Here is a 21,253-nt window from a genome sequence, read left to right as displayed (position 1 = left end):
CTCTTTGATCTCCCACAGTCTAAAACATCTCACCACCTTCTTTTGTTCTTCTTGACATTGAATCCTTTGAAGAGTCCAGTTGTACTGAAGAATGTCCTGCATTTCAGATTCACGTGTTTTCTCAATCTGTGGTTACATTCTGGTTAAACATTTCTAGCAGGAACATCAGATAGGTAATGTTTGAATCTCACACTGCATTGTATCAGGAGGCACTCAGTGACAGCTTGTCCTTCTGTTATCTATGGAAAGCATGGCCACTTAGTTAAGATGCTGATTGTCAGATTTCTCTATTATAAAAGTATAGCTACAGGGGCTTCCCTGGTGGCACAGTGGTTGAGAGTCCGCCTGCCGATGCAGGGGACACGGGTTTGTGCCCCGGTCCGGGAAGATCCCACATGCCATGGAGCGGCTGGGCCCGTAAGACATGGCCGCTGAGCCTGCACGTCTGCTCCACAACGGGAGAGGCCACAACAGTGAGAGGCCCACGTACCGCAAAAAAAAAAAAAAAAAAAAAAAAAGTATAGCTACAATCTTTTTTTTCCTCCTATAGTTTTTTTTTGGTTTGTTTTTAGTTTTGTGAGGTTTTTACGGTTTTGTTTTTGTTTTTTTATTTTAGTAGCACTCTTAAGTTCACAGCAGAATTGAGAGAAAAGTACAGGGGTTTTCCATATACCCCCTGCCTTCACACAGGCATAGCCTCCTTTATTACCAACCTCCCACTTCAGAATGGTATTTTTGTTACAGTTGATGAACCTACAGTCACACATCCTTATCAAAGTCTGTAGTTTACATGAGGGTTCATTCTTGGTGCTGTACATTCTGTGGGTTTGAACAAAAGTCTAGTATAGTAACCATTATACTATCATCCAGAGTATTATCAGTGCCTTAAAAATCCTATGTGGTTTGCCTACTCATCCCTCCCTTCCCCATACATTTTTTAAAGGTAAAATTTTATACAACTCCTTGGCCACCAAACCTATTTAAATTCTAGTGTTAATATTAAATATACATGTATTCTATAATAAGTTATAAAGTGTCAAAATTAAAATTAAATGTAAAATGTTTTCCTTGGTAATTTCTTTTTCATAGCTATCTTTATAAAATAAAGGGGGAAATAATGAGTGAAATAATGAGTGGAATGACTGGAAGAAGTAAGCAAGGAGAAATTTTTTTAATAATCTAAAATATTTTTGGATATATTAGGGACCTCTTAGAATTTTAGATTTTTCTAATTATATCTCCTAGGGGTAACTATTATAAATTATGATTATCTTCTACATTATAGGTATTGTCAATATGGACTCACCATATGGTTCTGTAACACCTTCTTCTACACATTTGGGAAACTTTGCCTCAAACCTTTCAGGAGGTCAAATGTATGGACCTGGGGCACCCCTTGGAGGAGCACCCACAGCTGCTAACTTTAACAGACAACATTTTTCCCCACTTAGTTTGTTGACTCCATGTTCATCAGCATCAAATGGTGAGTAATATACACTGTAGTTCCAGAGGAAGAGTTTGTCTGTATGTTCCCTTAAAAAACAAAAGGTTTTAAGTTTTTCAAAGTTTGGAATCTTTAAGTTTTAAATCTCTTAATAATTTAAATTCTATAAAAATGTAATTTGTATTCATGGCAATCTGAAATCAGGAGGAATTTAAATAGAATTTCCAGGTTTTTAAAGTATTAGAATCAACTTTGGCTCTATCAAACCCAGCATATTATATTGAAGTTAATTTCTAAGGGGGATCATTTTTTGAGAATAAGACATCTTATTGTATCATCTATTGATTTACATTTACTTTCAGATTTGAGAATATAGCTCCCAAGAAGAAAGATTTGTAGCCTTAAAAGTAGTATAAATATCATGTGCTTTTGGTCTACCTTTAAATCTCATCTATTACATAAATAATACAACTGATTTCACATTACCAGATGTGTGTTTTTAACTGTAGTCAGACTTTGAAGCAGTGATCAGATTTTTCAAACCAAGGAAGATCATTCTTCAATAGGGAATTCAACTCACATTAAGAGAATTCCATAGTGAGGCTATTATTTGTGGTTACTTATTTATTTAGCGAGGATAAAGGCATCAAATTGCTTTCACCTGGAGGAAATTTTAATGAGTCCTTTTTTTTTAAAACTACCAAATTTCTTCTAACAATGTTAGAGCCCAGTTAATAGAGACTGGTTAACTGAATGAACGAGTAAAAAAATATTAGTATTTGAGAGATGCATATCAAAGTACATTGCCAGTGAAAGCATGAAGTAAGGTGTAGCATATAGTGAATTTACATATTTATAGTTTTTCTTGTGTTTGTCAAATAACAAGGACTGTCACCTGGAATATTAATTATCCTTGTACAGGTGTCCCTAAGTGAAAAGAAGTGGTTTAAGAAAGAATTCAAAGTGACTGTGATAAAAACATGCCAGAAACAAAGTGAGAAGTATGAAAATAAAGTACGAATGTAAGAAGAAAAAAAGCTTACAGCAGTTCTCATTGAGGATACTTTACCCATCTTTGAAGATAAAGTGAATATACTATAACATAGCTACTTAGCCTGGCTTATCTAAACCAAGCTATTAACAACACTGAAACTAATTATAACTCTAAGGAATAACTGATTATGACATTTAAGTCTTAACTATCTGGCTTATAAGGAAAGGTTATAGCCTCAGTTATTTAAAGCTGTATTTAGTGCAACATAAATTTCTGTGTACTAGAGGAATATGGATATTTGTTTTATTTAGTTAGTTTATTATAAGGAAGATTGATAGGTATATATTGAATGGAAGGTAATTCACTCTGTAGTAAAAATTGGCCTGGGCTTTCCTGGTGGCACAGTGGTTAAGAATCTGCCTGCCAATGCAGGGGACACGGGTTCGAGCCCTGGTCCGGGAAGATCCCACATGCCACGGAGCAACTAAGCCCGTGCACCACAACTACTGAGTCTGTGCTCTAGAGCCCGTGAGCCACAACTACTGAAGTCCGCGTGCCTAGAGCCCATGCTCTACAACAAGAGAAGCCAACGCAATGAGAAGCCTGCACACTGCAACCAAGAGTAGCCCCCACTTGCCGTAGCTAGAGAAATAGAGAAAGCCTGCACACAGCAATGAAGACCCAACACAGCCAAAAATAAATAAAGAAATAAATTTATTTATTTATTTAAAAAGTTGGCCAAGAAAGGGGGGGGTGGAATTCCCTGGCGGTCCAGTGACTAGGACTCCGAGCTTCCATTGCCAGGGGCACGGGTTCAATTCCTGGTCAGGGAACTGAGATCCCGCAAGCCATGCCACGTGGTGCAGCAAAAAAAAGAAAAAATTGGTGCTTTATCCTAATTCAGGATTCACCCCCTTTAGGGAGGTGAATTTGAAGAGATTTTAGGGCAAGTTACAACAATTAAGAAAAAAAAACAGAAAAGTAAAATATTGAGGATTACCAATGAACTCTGTTTGTAGTATAGCTAATAACCATATGTTAAATGATAATAATAACAATAATAACAGTTAATTTAATATAAACAGTTAGGTGAGCTTAGACAAGTCATTTCAGTGAACCTCAATTTTCTGATCTGTTAATATCCACCACACTGGATTAGTTTAAGGAGTAAATGGGATAATCTACTATTACTATTGGTCTACTATTATCTACTATTACTACTATTATCTACTATTACTATTGGTCTTTCTTCTTTTTGATGATAATGAACAGTAAGTGTTAGTCCTGTTTTCTAATAGTTTTAGAAATGTACTAATGGAATGGTAACAGAAGAGCAAACATATTTATAAATAGCCAGTGATTAAAAGGTCTGAAACATAATTTTTGAATGATTTTACCTGCTTAGTTTTTTCTTTGACTCCTCTTAAAATTAGTTTTTATTCCTAAGTATATAACAGATCTGGATCAGTGTCTTCTGAGTGTGTTGAGCTGAAACTAAACCGTTATAGGAATAAAAACATCTTTCTTAAAATATCTACATATGGGTGATTCATATTCACCTATTTATATATAAAAATAAGGATAGTCTTCGGTTTTCATGTTCATAAAAAAATAGGAATTGGGAGAAAAGGTGTTAAAATTGTAACATCATTGCTATTGAAATGTGTTACCTGAAATTTTTTGGTAGTTAATCTTTAAAATGGAATGGATTCTCAGAAGCAGAGAATGTTTTAAAATAAAACATACTTACTGATATTAATGTTTATTACTTTAGGAAATACATTAGAGATTTTTTTTCCCCTTTTGAACCATGAACCACTCAAGGTAAACATGTTGCATTTGATTATATCTCTAGGGTCTTTAAAGAGTAGCACAAAGAACCCGTGTATATCCCCCCACCCCCACTCACTAATTGTTAACGTGTTGCCACATTCTTCCCTTTCCTCACCATGTATCCCTGTGTGTATGAGTGAGTGTGTGTCTGTGTACATGTGTGTGTTTAGAGTATGTGTAGGGATTGTAGGGTTTTTTTTTCTTGAATCATTTTAGATTAGTTGCACATATCAAGCTGATTTCCCCTAAATACTCCAGATTATAATATTTTGGAAGAACAAGAACATTCTCTTCCACAACTACAATGCAGTTGTCAATTTCAGCAAATTTTACATTGATACATTATTATTATCTAATGTATAGTCCATATTCACATTTCATCACTTGTCCCAATAATGCCTTTATTACTTCCTCTCATTCAAGATTCAAATCAGTATCACAGATTGCATTTAATTCCCATGTCTTTTTAGTCTCAGACAATCTGGAACTGTTTCCTTAGCCTTTCTGTATCTTTCAAAGAAAGCTTTTTTTTTTTTTTTTTTTTTTTTTGAGATTATAGGTCAGTTGTTTGGTAAAATGCCTCAGTTTGTTTTTCTGATATTTCTTCATGATTAAGTTTAAGTTATATATTTTTGAAATGAATATTAGTATTAGTCAACATTGCACCCTTCTCACTGACATTAGAAGGTATAAAATGTCAGTTTGTGCTATTATTAGTGCTATTAACTTTGATCACTTGGTTTCACAGATTTCTACACTGTCAAATTGTCATTTTTCCCTTTGTAATTTATAATTAATCTGTGGGGAGTTGCTTTGAGACAATTCTTATTCCTCATCAGACTCTCAGGCAGAATATAAGGGAAGGGGGGGAAGAAGTAGCACTTATCTCAGTAGAAATAATAGTTTTATTTTTGTAACCATGTTAATGTTTATAAATTTAAAACAAAACCAACCTTGATGAAGGGAAAAACACTAAAATTGAATGTAAATAGAAACAAGTAAACCTATCTGTATTTTAGATTATTAACATAAACCTACTAAAAGAAAAAGAAACAATCCAAAAAACTCTTGACAGTAGTATTTTATATACCCTTCAGTCTAAAGACAAATGAACTTCAGACAAATTTGCAATTCTACTTAGGACATTTGTTTTTTTATAATGTTATAGATAAACAATTTTAAAACTATATGGGGTATATTGTAAGGTTGAGCAAATGAATAAGTAAAAATATTGATGATGTGATCCAGGATTCTCACTGTAAGAAGAGAGAAATGTAGAGTAAGGCAAGGAAGAACCCTATGGAATTGGATTGGAATTAGAGGATCAATATGAACTCATGATTTTTTTTAATTATTTTTTTTAAATAAATTTATTTATTTGTTTTTGGCTGCCATGGGTCTTGCTGCGAGCGGGCTTTCTCTAGTTGCAGCAAGTAGGGGCTACTTTTCGTTGAGGTGCACGGGCTTCTCATTGTGGTGGCTTCTCGTATTGTGGAACACGGGCTCTAGAGCGCAGGCTCAGTAGTTGTGGTGCACGGGCTTAGTAGCTCTGCAGCATGTGGGATCTTCCCGGACCAAGGCGTGAACCCGTGTCCCCTGCTTTGGCAGGCGGATTCTTAACCTCTGTGCCACCAGGGAAGTCCCTGAACTCATAATTTTAAAATGATATTATGTGTTGCATTGAATCATATAAAATTGCCATTTCCCCACCCCCACCCCCCCAGCACACTGAAAGGGCCTAGAAGCAATGAATTTTCAATAGCACTAAGCATATTCAGTGTCCAGATCTGTCTGTTAAATATTTTAGTTCACTAAAAGAAACTAGGTCTTCTTGGGGAAATAGCTGATTGTAGAGCTGGGGCAGGGAAAGTATAAGGGGAGCCTGCAAAAGTCTTAGAGTGTCAGAAAGTAATTCAGTGCTCGGGTGATTGGGACATGTCAGAAGGACACAGGAGGTGGCTTGAAAGGGGCTCCCACTAGCCAAATTCAGGACAATTTGACCATCAAAATGAATAATGTCAGCTCATTGAATGAAACAAAAACCCATGTGTACATAATGATTGTAAATAAAATTTTAAAATGCGGAAGAGGGAATGTTGCTCCTTACAGTATAATGATGACTCATAAATGTAGAGGAATTATAATTTGAGTCATCATTTTGCAACTGTTAGAATGATTGATTCAGGCAAGCCTCTCAGACTTTTTTACCTTTAATACTAAGCTTTTAACTAGTTTGCATTTTCCTTACCTAATGTAAATCTTAATACTTTTTAATGACCATTTAGTTTGTTTCATCTGACTTCTAACTCTTCTTTAGGTAATCTGTTCACATGAGTGTAATTTCATGTTTTTGTTTATTTCTGGTAGTCTTGTAAAATTTTGTTTTTAGTATTTATATCTTTCTTAAAAATTGCCATTCTGGGTGCTGTTGTAGAACTAACCGCAGAAGCATGACTTATTTTTCACAATATATGCATCTGGTTTATGTACTTGAACAGGTTTTATCAACACTTCTCCATACATTCCACTTCTCTTTTCCCTCCCCCTCTTTAGGACATCAGGACATGGTATTAGGACTCTGGCAAATTAAGTTGGGATGTGGGGGACATGGGTCCCTTCCTTCAAAAAAAAAAAAAAAAAGAAAGAAAGAAAGCAAAGAACCTTCCTTGAGGCCCCCAAACAGCAGATTGGTGATGCTGGAGATCCTTCTGCATACAGGCTGGGCAGAGATCACTTTAGCCCTTATCCTACTCAAACTGCTAAGGTCTATCCTACCAACATTCAACCAGTCCATGCATTGAGTACTGATCACTGGCTCTGGTCTGTGAGTTTCAGGCCTTGGCAAATTTAGTCAGTGGGCCATTTTGACATTCAGTCTTAACAAAGCTGTTGTCGGATCAAAAAGCAGTAAAAAAGCATTACAGTTTTTTAAGGAAAAAACTAATTTTACATTGTGACTCAGGACACATGTACCTGTGTGTGATTTAAATATATTTACAAAACAATACTTATCCTTACAATATATGTTGCATGCTGGTATTTTCTATTCTGTTTTCTTTAACCTTTAAAAAATTTTTTACGTTAGTCATGGCCAACCACATTCATCTCATGATCTACTATAGTTTAATCAACACTGAACTGAAGCATGAAAGTACAGTGTAATTTTCCTGCAGGAGCACTTTTTCCATTTGTAAGTCACATTGCTCTTTCAATTTGAATTCAGGACCCTGTTGTCATTTCAGAACTGAGGTGGATTTACTGAAGCTTCAGTTTCAGGATAATCTTATTTGCAAGGGGCCCTGCCAAGGTCCTGTACCTGATTTTGTATTTGTAGTTTTGCATTTTTTCTAAAACAGATTCCCAAGATTATATAGGATGCCACAAAACCTCTAAAACCTGTTTTTTCTCTAATATATGTTAGCATATTTAATAACATGACTCTGATTTAGATTTTGCTTCTTTTTTTCTAATTAAAGAAATTATAATAATTAGAGATGAGAAGAGAAATTATAATTAGGCTCTTTTCATAGCAAGGAATGTAGACCAACCCAAGCAATCTCAAGGAAAATGGTGTTTACTTTAAGGCCATGCAGGGTGATCTTCAGAGCTGTCCAGGATTTAATACAGCAACTCTCTATCTCTTTCTATAGCAGATTTATGATCTCTCACTCATGGTCTGTTTCTTATCTTGCTTACTCTCTTTACACCTAGGCTTCTTCGTAATCTCATCTTATATGCGGTCCTCAAAGATTCAATTCATAGTTAATTAAACCAGTTTTTCTCTGTTTACCAGTTGCACCTTTCTGATTGAGAAGTATGGTTGGCTCAGCTCATATGTTCAAGTAAGGTCGTCAGTCATAGATTACCAGCTAGCCTGAAGTAGATCATTGTTCAGTCAGATGCCTGCTGTTAGTCCAGTTAAGCCATCAGGAAGGAAGCAGAAAACAGTCATCTGATAAACTTAAAAAAATAAAATAAAAAAACAACGAACTATGGCTAGTGAGGTGGCAGAATCTGTAAAAAGGGCAAATTTTTATTTTTTCAGGCTTTCTCTAGTTGTGGTAAGCAGGGGCTACTCTTTGTTGCGGTGGCTTCTCTTGTTGTGAACTACGGGCTCTAGGCGCGTGGGCTTCAGTAGTTGTGGCATGTGGGCTCAGTAGTTGTGACTTGCGGGCTCTAGAGCGCAGGCTCAGTAGTTGTGGCGCATGGGATTAGGTGCTCTGCGGCATGTGGGATCTTCCCGGACCAGGGAACGAACCGGTGTCCCCTGCATTGTCAGGTGGATTCTTATGTACTGCACCACCAGGGAAGTCCCAGGGCAAATTTCTTAAATGAGGTGGGTTAGCAGGCAAGCCTAGTTATTCTGCTCATTTAAACAGAATATGGAGGGTTTCTTGGGACCTCCCTAGTGGCACAGTGATTAAGAATCCACCTGCCAAGGCAGGACACACAGGTTCGGTCCCTGGTCTGGGAAGATCCCACATGCCACAGAGCAACTAACTAATCCTGTGCACTACAACTACTGAGCCTGTGCTCTAGAGCCCACGAGCCACAACTGCTCAGCCTGCATGCCACAACTACTGAAGCCCGCATGCCTAGAGCCTGTGCTCCACAGCAAGAGAAGCCACCGCAATGAGAAGCCCGGGCACCGCAACAAAGAATAGCCCTTGCTCGCCGCAACTAAAAAAAGCCCGCTTGCAGCAATGAAGACGCAATGCAGCCAAAAATCAAAAAATGAATTAAAAAAAAAACAGAATATGGAGGGTTTCTGTTATTTTGCTTTGCTTTTGTGTTTTGAAGGATACAGTAAAAGAGTGAAAAACTAGCTCTAACGTAGAAGTTAGGGCAGGATCCCAGAGATGAGTCTGAGGGAAGGTAGGATTCATTCATCCTCCTTCCATCAGTCCTTCCTGCTTGCCTTCCATCTCTGCTTCCTTCCTCCCTGTTACCTTTGACTATGTCTTCGTGTTAGTTTTCTGGGTTGATTTTTCTCAGGTATATAATGGTGCCCTTTCAATATGTTGTTTAAAAAACAAAAAATAGAACTTTGTGTATCATATTTACAACTACTTGTGTTCCTTGCAGTTCGATTTAGTCTTTTCTGGAATATTCTTTCATCCTTTCCTGAGTTTTGTCATCTTGTTTCTAGTTTTACTAATTCTGAATTATGCTGTTCTTTCAAATCTTTTATTTCTTTAAGCTCACTTTGGAATTTTAGATTGTAGTCTCTTTCTGATGTGCCTTTAGAATATTAGACTAGATTATAGCTTTCTTTCTGGCATGCTTTTATTGTCTACGACAGCGGTCCCCAAGGACAGCAGCAAGGACTGGTTTTTTTGGCAGCGGGGACTGGTTTCGTGGAAGACAGTTTTTCTACGGACGGGGGTAATGGGAGCGATGGGGAGCGTCAGATGAAGCTTTGCTTGCTTGCCCGCCGCTCACCTCGTGCTGTGCCGCCCGGTTCCTAACAGGCTGCGGACCAGTACCGGTCCGCGGCCCAGGGGTTGGGGACCTCTGGTCTACAAGTTATTATGGGTCCATATCTCCTTTAGTTCATATAATAGCTTTGCATGTAATTCGACTGCAGTTCTATTGTGTTTTGCATTTTTTAATGAAGTGAGTTTTCCTGAACATTTAGAAGGAATAAGTGGATCAGGATATCTTCTCTAGATTAAAGACACTAGTATTTCCTCTTATAAGGAAGTGTGCAAAAATATGGTCTTATACTTTGTTAAATCTCCTGGCTTTGTTGTCCCTACCCACCCATCCAACCTACCCACCTCTTCCACCTCTGCCCTACTCTTGACTGGATATTCTCTTCACTTTGCTTTTGTTGTCGCTTTCCTGTTCAGTTTAGAATCTGTTCCCAGAAGTTTCTTGTCACTGTAGGAATTTATCAGCAGGCACCTTTAGGAAGTCATAGCGGGGACTTCCTTGATGGTCCAGTGGTTAAGAACCTGCCTTCCAGTGCAGGGGACGTGGCTTCAATCCCTGCTTAGGGAACTAAGATCCCACATGCTGTGGGGCAGCTAAGCCTGCATGCTCTAGAGCTGGGGTTCCCAGCCCCCGGTCTGCAGCCTGTTAGGAATGGGGCCTCACAGCAGGAGGTGAGTGGCGGGCGAGTGAGCAAAGCTTCCTCTGCCGCTCCCCATCGCTCCGCATTGCTCACCTTACCACCTGAATCATCACCCCCATTACCACCTGAACCATTCCCCACCCCCCCATACACCCCCCACCCTGTGGAAAAATTGTCTTCCACAGAACTGGTCCCTGGTGCCAAAAAGGTTGGGGACCACTGTCCTGGAGCCCGCGCGCTCTGGAGCCCACGTGCCACAACTAGAGAGAAGCCCGTGCGCCGCAATTAAAGATCCCACATGCTGCAACGAAGATCCTGCATGCCGCAACTGAGACCCAATGCAGCCGAATAAATAAATAAATAAATATATATTTTTAAAAAGTCATAGGGCCCAAGTTGCTCCAGCTTTTTCAGACCTTACTGTGAATCCCTTACAATCACCCATGCATAGGCAGAACTCTCCCACTTTCACCTGCTGTTCTCAGATTGGCCTGCCCTGCTTTCCTTTGAATACCTTTGACTGTTTTGTGGTTCTCCTGTTCTCAGGTCTAGAGAATTGCTTCCTTCCACACAGATGCTGCTACTACATGAGTCTTATAGCTGTTGATGATTTGTCCCCATTCACTTGTATCTTTGGATTCATTTGGATATCTTGTCTGTTTTGTTATAGATGGGTTTTCGGCTTAGCTAACTTAGTGGCTTTTTTTAAGGGGAAGAATCTAAACCTGTGCTACTGTTACTTCCATCATCCTAGAATTCCTTCTTATACCACTGTAAGATGAATTTTTAAATAACTTATAATTTTTTGAAGACACATGTGGCTTTTCCATTTTCTTATCATTTGTTAAAAGTAAATGCTGTCAAGTAATGCTAATGGATCCATGACCGTAGGAAATATATTTTAATTTTTCATTAGAAGGTAATAGTTTTCTTGGTTTACTTTTACAGTTAAGTCCATGTTTCATGTTTTTGTTCCCCAATGAAATCAGTATCCATACAATAAATTATAATTTATAAGGTACTTTAACATTCATTCCTTTTAGTTAATAGTCACTACATCTCATTGAGTGGTGGTACTATCAATTTAACCAAAATAAACCTCTGCAGATACTAGTAAGATGGAATTGATCTCCACAGTACTTTCCAATTTTGTATGATTCTAAAATATATATGAGAAGTCTTCTAAAAAACATGTTCAGGCCGATAATATTATTGAATTTTCTTTGTCTTCCAAGTTCCCTGAAAAGTACCTCAGGAAATAGAAACACTATGTTTGTGTGTACAGATAGATAGATTGATTGATTTTGTAAATTTATTAGCTACCTGAGTCCTTTTGGATAGATACACACACACACACACACACACACACACACACACACTCCCACGCGCACACACATACATATAGAAAACTTAAATGCAAAGATAAATGAAAAAATATTAAATGACTATCACTAGGGCATAGAGTCAGACAGTTATGAATAAATTGTATCTATGCAGGTAACTGTTTTGACTTTTTAAAAATTTATTTATTTATTTGTTTATTTATTTATTTTTGGCTACGTTGGGTCTTCGTTGCTGCACACAGGCTTTCTCTAGCTGTGGCGAGCGGGGGCTACTCTGGTTGCGGCGCACAGGCTTCTCATTGCGGTGGCTTCTCTTGTTGCGGAGCACAGACTCTAGGCTCGTGGGCTTCAGTGGTTGTGGTACACGGGCTCAGTACTTGTGGCTCATGGGGCTCATGGGCTCTAGAGCACAGGCTTCAGTAGTTGTGGCACATGGGCTAGTTGCTCCATGGCATGTGGGATCTTCCCGGACCAGGGCTCGAACCCGTGTCTCCTGCACTGGCAGGCGCATTCTTAACCACTGCGCCACCAGGGAAGCCCAACTGTTTTGACTTTTAAGCTTCAAGCTCCTCCACAATTTAGACTCTATTTAAATTTAAATGTGCTTGAGATTTGAACTTTTCATAAGAAATAGTTTTGGTTATTTTTGTTTAACCTTCTTCTCTGTAGTGTGTAAAGAGATTAAATCACTAATGAGTGCTCCCAAATTGCCTATATTAAGAACTAGCCTTGTTTTGATAAGTAGAGCTTAAACCACCATTTCTAAAAGTGTTCTGTGGAATACCCACAAGATACAATGAAACAGTTGGGTTATGAAGCATAGCCTTCTGTTGGTATTTTATCAGCATATTAAAGTTCTGTGAAGTCCTGATTTAAAGAAACTTATTTTTTTCTTAAGCTTGATCTTCCAAATTTGTTAGATACCTGAGTATCTTTGTTTTTTCATGATAACATACCAAGGGACAAATGTTCCCAAGGAAAGTAGTTTGAGAATTGCCAATACAGGCAGTGGTTTTCCCCACCTCCATTTTGTTGTTGTCATTATTGTTTGTTTTTTTAATTTAAACATTGTCTTCTCATTGCTCTGGTGTTATATTTTACTCACTGTCAAGGGTAAATTTATTTAAATATTAATTAGTGTGTAGTTGCAACATTCACACCTTCACATTCTACTATCATGAAACTAAAGTGGGAAAATTGTGAGCCAGATTAAAAACTGACTGCAAAGTCATAGAACTTTAACCAAATTTTAATATACATAATTTATTATCTAAGCATTATACTCAAAGTTCATTTTTGCCTCAAAGAATGCATATTTAAGGTGTCTTAAGAATTCAAGATTTTGTTTTACAAAAGTACAAGCTGTATAGTTGACATGTATATTATTTGAAAATATCTTTTCTCTAGATTCTCCTGCACAGTCGGTATCCTCCGGAGTTCGTGCACCTTCTCCTGCCCCATCATCAGTACCTTTAGGGTCAGAAAAGCCCAGCAACGTCTCTCAGGATAGAAAAGTTCCAGTCCCTATTGGGACGGAACGTTCTGCACGTATCAGGCAAACTGGAACTTCAGCTCCATCTGTTATTGGGAGTAATTTGTCCACATCAGTAGGGCATAGTGGCATCTGGTCCTTTGAAGGGATTGGTGGCAATCAAGGTATGATATGCTATTCTGCTTACTGGAAAGTAAGTTTATGCATTTAACTAAAATATTGTAAGCAGTATTTAATTATCATAGGCATTCTTTAAAAATCTGTATTTGTATCTTTTTCTTTTACCTAATCAATTTATTTGAGAGTTTGAAACATTCTTTTGTTCCCATGTGAGCTCTTACTGAATTTATCATTGCTTTCTGAAGATAGTTTAATGCAAGCATATTATTTTCTTCATATTAAGGAAATATTAATATTTCTTTTTGGTCTCTTAAGCTTTTATCTTAGCTTTTTTTGTTTTGTAACAAAGTGTTTATGTTACTTTGTTAGGCTATTATGTCACTACCTACAAACATGGAAATACTGTGGTAAATATATAAAAGTAGGACATCATTCTGAAGGAATTCACAATTCAATATGGAAAATATTTGAAATATATACTTTTTTTTGCTGTTTTCTGATTTTAAATATCACCAATTATTTTTTTCTGCCTCTTCATTTTCCCTCAGACAAAGTAGACTGGTGTAACCCTGGGATGGGAAATCCTATGATGCATAGGCCAATGTCTGATCCAGGAGTGTTTTCACAGCATCAAGCAATGGAGCGAGAGAGTACAGGAATTGTAACTCCTTCTGGTACATTCCATCAGCATGTTCCTGCAGGATACATGGACTTTCCTAAAGTTGGGGTAATGGTGATTTAAAAGCATTTTCATTATTTCGAAATGATTTTCTGATTATTAGCCTTATTTCACTTACCAGAGTATAAGCGTTTCTGAAATGATGCTGGAGCTTTGGCTTGGAATTATAAGTCAAAATCTGGCTAAAATATAAACATTTATAAATCCTGATTTTGTCCCAGTTTAGAGAAATGTTTTTTGACAAAATATTTTATATACTAGGCTTATAGTATCTTCTCTTTAGTGCTAGAAGAAGTCATATTATGGAAAATAATTTTTACATCACCTAGATAACTTACACTTTTCCAAAATGAGTTGAAGTTTCAAATATCAGTTTGAAGGCTATTGATTATACTGGGAAAAGTAACCAGTGACTTGAATGTCCATAATCTTTGTTTTCTCCTCTTTTAAGGGTATGCCTTTTTCTGTGTATGGGAATGCAATGATTCCTCCAGTAGCACCTATTCCTGATGGTGCTGGAGGACCCATATTTAATGGCCCTCATGCTGCGGACCCCTCTTGGAATTCCCTGATAAAGATGGTTTCAAGCTCCACAGAAAATAATGGCCCTCAAACGGTAAGGCTGATCATTCAATGAACTTTTATTTAGTGTTTATGAGCTGCCAAGACAAATGGGATAAAGATAAATCATTGTTGTGAGAGAGTATGGCGAATTTTGGCAGTTGAGGAAATTGAGGGAAGTTTAATATAGCTGAAATACAGCAGAGTGATATGGAAAATGGTACCAAAGGTAGTGGTTTGGGGCTAAAATTATGAAAGGCATAATATAATATATTCTATTGGATGGTAAGTAAAATATTTTAAGTTGCAAAGTGTTGTAATGTAATCTTATGTATCAGAATTTACTAGTGGTGTGAAAAGGGCCATCTAGAGGTTATTTATTAAAAGTATTATAAATGTCAAAACAGTATATAACTGTGAAAATGCACAGAAATGGTTGTGTATTTTAGCTTATTATGGTATATGGTTTTTTTTGGTTTTTTTTTTTTTTTTTTTGCGGTACGTGGGCCTCTCACTGTTGTGGCCTCTCCCGTTGTGGAGCACAGGCTCCAGACGCGCAGGCTCAGTGGCCATGGCTCACGGGCCCAGCCGCTCTGCGACATGTGGGATCTTCCCGGACCGGGGCACAAACCCGTGTCCCCTGCATCGGCAGGCAGACTCTCAACCACTGTGCCACCAGGGAAGCCCTATGGTATATGTTTAATACCTGATTCATTTTCCTTCCACAGTCATCAGCCTGTATGTACTCAGATAATGGTTTTTAAAAAACGAAGATAATTCAGATCCTGTTTGAGGGATAAGAGGAGAGGCAGGAAAACAACAGATAAAAGTGGTTTATCACTGCTTTTCTTCATTGTTTCCCAGCATGTTGCAAACTGATTGAGACTTAGCTATTTTAGTTTATAAATATTAGGAGCACTTCCTTAGTGTTGAAGAGTTTTGTTTTAATCAAATATATGTTCAATACATATTTAATAAAATGTGTGCTCTATATTCATAGGTGTGGACTGGACCCTGGGCACCTCACATGAACAGTGTGCACATGAACCAGCTTGGCTGATGAGGATCAGCTTGTTAGCCTGCAGATTCCTTTTCATTCAGAGGAAATCACAAGTGGCCGAAAAAAAATTTATGCTCCCAAATCATTCTACTGATGTGCTTGACTGAAGTGTGTAGGCTTTTTGCAGAAGAACTTACTAACTGACCTATTTTCTGTGAACATTTGTGACTGCCCATTCCCCATCATCATCTGTTTTACCTTAGTTAGCATTTTTCTTATCATTTTTCTTTTATTCTTTCCCTCTTACCCTTTGGACATAACTTTCTGTTGAAGCTGTTCTTTGGCTGGTTGGTTTTAGTACTGTAAACTGCTTCTGAGCAAACACGGAAATTTAGCAAAATTATGTAAACTTGATCCTGAAGTTTTAGAATGGCAAATAAATGTACAATTGTTTACATAACAGAAAAGGCTAAGCAGAAAGTAAATTTCAATATGTCAGTATAGAGGCTCTACTTTATGTAGACTTAAATTAATGTGAGATATGTACCTTCATATTCAGAAATCTGGATGTTTCCTTCATACATTAAACTATTAATAAGTACAACTTTTTTGCTTGTGTAATTTAAGTATAAAGTAAAACAATGGGCATTATCAGTGAATGCTTCCCGATGTTGGCTTTTAAAATACCCATGCTTCTCTGTTTTGAGTTTGTTTGCAGCAAGGCACATATAGAATAAGAAATTTATCACTTTTTCATGTCTCTTTATTACCTTGTCACACTCTTAAAACTAATACACACTTCTCTCTTCATTCTTTTTTCTCTCTTCACCCTTACCACTAATACCGGAAAACTTTTCTTGCTGATAGTGAAATAATTCTGTAAAGATTTTTACTCTAATGGCTGCTACGGAGAGGTGGAGAATCTTCATCATCACCTGTCATTTCTTCTAACCATAAAACATACAGTCTTTTTGAGAATTTAAAAAGCCACCACTGGTTCCCAGTCAGCATATATAAGCTCTTAATATACTGTTTATTATTAAACAATTCAATGTACTATTTTATATTGGATAATATTGATTCTTAACATTGGCTTTCTAGTCACCAGGAGTCAACATAAAAATACCAATTTTCAGTAATTTAGTGGAAGGTGTTTGGTTTTTTGGGTTTTTTTTTCAATTTTAAAGGCTTCTTAATCTCTACACTTGTATATTAAAAGTGAAAGGGATCAACAGCTAACTTGGGGCAAGTAATAAAATACATTTTGCATTCTTAATTAAGACAATTTATGGTAGACATGAATACACAGGTTACAAAATAAAGTCTCCATTTAACCTGTTTATATAAGACACAGGGCCACACTAAACTACTCAGTGGAATTTATCTATTCAGTTCACTTGAACGATAAACAGTAACATGTCCAAGAAGAATATGTGTCCTACCATCTCATGTGGAGAAATAAATTATATGGTTGAAATGTAAAAGGAAGTAAGCATAAAAGTGAAGTAATGTATATATCAATCTGTCTTTTTAAAAAAAAAATTAGACCTAAATTCCTCACTGTTGAAACATAAACATTAAGTAAGATTCAGGTAGATCACCCACAGTTGACAATATTAATATGGTTCCTTGGCTGTTCAAGTAAATGAAATGATTTCTTTATTCTGGTAGCCTGAGTAAAGAGTAAAAAAGAGGATTTCTCAAACATACCCAGAAGTTTGTAAACAACACATTTATATCTTTTATTTTAGGAGCTGGTCTTAAAATATATAAATTTGTTTTCCTACCTGTCCTTGATTGATATGACCAAATTTAAAGGAAAAGCTAAATGATATCCTACAAATAAATATGACATAAAATTATTGCACTTTACTAAGAAAGGGGTATAATGCTATTTAACAGAGTATTTTATGTATGACTTCTGCCACCATCCTATAATTTTTTGCTTAATTTCTTCGCTGTGTTTACTAGAGTTTATTTTCTAATTAAAATAATCTTGCTAGATAACAGATATTAGCCAGTATTTATCAAAACACATGACTTGTGTTGACTCACAAAATTTCTTAAGATAGGGTGTCTTACTAAAAAAGAAAAGGAAAAAAAACCCCTATATATATATTTTTTTTACTTTAAAGCTACAGGACAGGGGAGTATTGATTGGAATGTTCCTTATTTAGTTTTGGGGATCAGGCTTGTTAAATACAATACCATGGTTTTAGAAGTCTGTAGTAGGAACATTTTTCAAATACATTTTTTATATTTCAGATGTAATGCAGTGCACTTTTATTTGAACAATAATAAAACATAATCTTTTGAGACCATGCAGGTCTTTTTTTTCCCCCTTTTTGAAAGTATGTGGTATGTATAATTGCAGACTATGTAAGGTATTTCTTTTCTCTTATTCTTTTAAGAAGCAGCTTAACTCTTGGACATAACAGTTAAGTTAGTTCACACCTTAAATCCCAAAATAGATAATATCCCAATTATTGTGTAATCTGTTTATACCAACCATTCCATTTTAGAGACAATTTTGTTTACTTGTGCCAAGAGAATCCCCATTTCATGCCTTTTCAACATATATTTCAACATATACCAATATATTCAAAAGAAGTAATTTTAGTATTCATGTGAAAGATATTTTCCCCTTCTGTTCCCTGTTACTGTAAAGTTAAATCATTTTATTTTATTAGTAATTGAAAATGAATTTTTTTTAGTAATTACTATACTTACCTTACAGTCATTTTTCTTCTCAGGAAAAAGTAGGAGGTAAATAGTTCACTAACTGTTCCTGTCTTGTTTTTCATGAAAATATTATTCTATTTTTCTTTTTATTCAAATAACCTAATACACATTTCATAAAAACTGTTTTGCACAATAGTTTGCACAATACTGAATACGTTATTCACTTTAGTTTTAAAACAGTACAAAGTGTTAGATTAAACTGGAAATCTCGCATTAGAGAACAGAACATTTAAAGAATGACAAAACTTTCAAATAACAAATTTTTAAATTAGGATTATTTCAAAATGATTAAAATATCAAGGGAAAACCATTACACTGTTTTTCATTATTAATATGGAGATTCAGTATTCCAGTACTCAATGTATTTTTACTTTAGATAAATGTATCTATTCAGATGTCTTTTTTTTTTTTTTTTTTTTTTTTTTTTTTTTTTTTGCTGTACGCGGGCCTCTCACTGCTGTGGCCTCTCCCGTTGCGGAGCACAGGCTCCGGACACACAGGCTCCGCGGCCATGGCTCGCGGGCCCAGCCGCTCCACGGCATGTGGGATCTTCCGGGATCGGGGCACGAACCCGTGTCCCCTGCATCGGCAGGCGGACTCTCAACCACTGCGCCACCAGGGAAGCCCCAGATGTCTTTTAATATTAATGTTTGGGACACTTACATTATACTTTGTAAATTCTGGATGCTCCTGAATCTCTTTGGAAATACATATATCCTATTGATAAATGCTTAAACAAGTCACAACATTCAATTAACTGGTGTTATTGTGAATTAACTGGTGTTATTGTGAATCAACTGGTGTTAATTCCAGGTGACTGGAATTTAGGGTGAGAGCATCATTAGTGCTTTAATACTTAATCTGTGTTACACACCTTGATTGCAAAAATACCATCACTTACCATTTTGGGTAAGTGAATATAGAGAAAAATGTGCCACTGTAGCTTAGAAATTCTTAGAAATAAGAATTTCTTTATGTGACACTTGGAATGTAGGACTAATGTGTTACAAGGGGTCTCATATTAGACTTCTACCTTTAAATGAATTCACCGTTTTGAAAAGTAAAAGCCAATTTTGCATGCTCAATACTTAAAAATCAATGATAAGATAATACGAGAGGATATTTTTTAATGAGAGAAAAAAGCTAATTCTACATTAGGTATCTTTGGTTTTAAAAAGTAATGTATTAAAGAAATAGGGAAAAGAGAAGAAATTAAATCTGATTCCCAGGGAACACTAACAATTCCTTGTGAAAGTATCCTTTAAAGTCAAACATTTCAGAAGGCATATATGGGAAATGAGAAATTTAAATGACTGTACATATATACCGTTTATGTATAATAGCCTACATTCATATTTTGACCTCCATTCCTATGTTCAGCACAGCGATGGATAAGAATTTCAGAAACTTTAGAAAGTAAATAAAATATATAGTCTTTGTTTTTAAGGAATTTAAATAAAATTAAGAAAAAAGTGTGATGTAAGAATAAAAGACAGGAATAGGCTAATAATGTTGAATTTTTAAAAAATGTTTAGTATGTCCATTTGCAAAGTACATGATTTCAGTTGGTTGGTTTGCCCAATATTTGCACGGTCATTTTGTACTGTGCAACTCAAAAGATACAAGGTATCACAGTGTTTGTTACCAGTACATACATATACATGAGTGCTAACACTTCTTTTGCATTGGGCTTTATAATTGACAAATGCTTTTCCCAACATTCTCTACCAAGTTGACAGCCAGTTCTGATCATCCCCATTATCCAAATTTTAAAATGTATGTTTATGTATATGAAATTAGCAAGTTAAATATTCATAAATTTTATTTACATCACAATATTCAAACTTAAAATAATGGAACATTTGTAAACGAGAATGTAATTTGTGACCCCAAAATGTAGCAGAAAGGGTGGACCTACACTGGTTGAAGAGGTCCCAGTCCTGACTCCTGATACAGCTCAACAGAAGGAAGTCTTAGGAGTTTGAGGAATAGCTTGACAAACTCTTGATTTAAATTATATGAACAGTGAATGCATAAATATGAATTTTTCACTTTAGGATCTTTATCCTTTAATCTCCTTTTCTCCTGGATATCAAAAGATCAGATACCCTAAGCTTATGTGCCACTGTGGAAGGACCAACTCCTAATGTCATCAGTTCTCTGGGAGGAGAGGAATGCAGCAGCATAGAAGTTGCTTCTTTACTCACAATCTTTAGGCCAAGATATTTCCCTCTAAAATTCCTTTCCACTTTAAATCAGTAGTCAGTAGCAACAGGTTGCTTGTTTTAACTTGACAAACGGATAGGGAGATAGATTGATAGGTTTTTACCTTTAAAAAGGAAATTCTATGTATAACATTGGGATGTGTGTGTTAACATTCAAAAATTCATGCATGGATTTATCAGCCAACTTGAAGGAAGGTGACTTCCAGAATCCAGAGGAAAGGGTATATCTGGTACCCTTGGGTAGGTGCATAATGAAGCAAGAACAGTAGCCTCAGTTTGACATTACCCCAACATTGGTTGGAGCCTTCGTTTTAATCAACGTTTTATTCCTCACAACACAATTTGGCCTCTAGGTGTAGGGGTGACCCTTCTTTTAGGAAACTCCTTCATGTCATTCCCGTGTTTGCTTTTGCCAGGAACAGAAAGCCCCAAATTAGTCCATGTACATTTAGCCTATTCCTTTTAACCGGAAGACACCTAATGTTGCTGTTCAGGCTCTTGAAAGTTTATATAGGATATATGTTAAGCCCCAGTAAAGAATTCACCGCGCTGCCAGTGATAATTCCCCTTAACTCAGGAGATGGTACTTTACCCTTAACATAAGGTGTTTTGCTGCTCTTTATGATGAAAGAAAACACTTAAGTTGGGTCTGAAAATGTCTATTAGGACAGATGAGCCAAATATACCACAGACTAAACTATGCCTAGTGCATAAAGGTTGTTGATTAAAACAATCCAGAAACAC

At 36.4% G+C, this 21,253-nt stretch overlaps 1 protein-coding gene across 9 annotated transcripts in view; it reads left to right on the top strand.

Annotated features, from left to right (window-relative positions):
- Window positions 1–16,640, top strand: part of ANKRD17 (ankyrin repeat domain 17) — a 163,380-nt gene extending 146,740 nt beyond the window's left edge. For 3 of the 9 annotated variants that reach the window (XM_060113325.1, XM_060113320.1, XM_060113309.1), the window contains exons 30-34: window positions 1,286–1,483; window positions 13,098–13,346; window positions 13,851–14,029; window positions 14,433–14,597; window positions 15,543–16,638. In XM_060113325.1, the coding sequence (XP_059969308.1) occupies window positions 1,286–1,483; window positions 13,098–13,346; window positions 13,851–14,029; window positions 14,433–14,597; window positions 15,543–15,602 (851 nt within the window). In that variant the 3' untranslated portion in view covers window positions 15,603–16,638. Of the gene's footprint in view, window positions 1–1,285; window positions 1,484–13,097; window positions 13,347–13,850; window positions 14,030–14,432; window positions 14,598–15,542 lie in introns of all 9 variants that reach the window. The other 6 variants (XM_060113364.1, XM_060113357.1, XM_060113351.1 and 3 more) reach the window with 4 other exon arrangements.
- The last annotated feature ends 4,613 nt before the right edge of the window (window positions 16,641–21,253 follow it).

The sequence above is a fragment of the Mesoplodon densirostris genome, chromosome 1 (genome assembly GCF_025265405.1).
Source record: "Mesoplodon densirostris isolate mMesDen1 chromosome 1, mMesDen1 primary haplotype, whole genome shotgun sequence".
Classification (NCBI taxonomy): Eukaryota; Metazoa; Chordata; class Mammalia; order Artiodactyla; family Ziphiidae; genus Mesoplodon; species Mesoplodon densirostris.
Note: the sequence above shows the minus strand (reverse complement) of the source record. Positions and strands in the feature narration are given on the sequence as shown.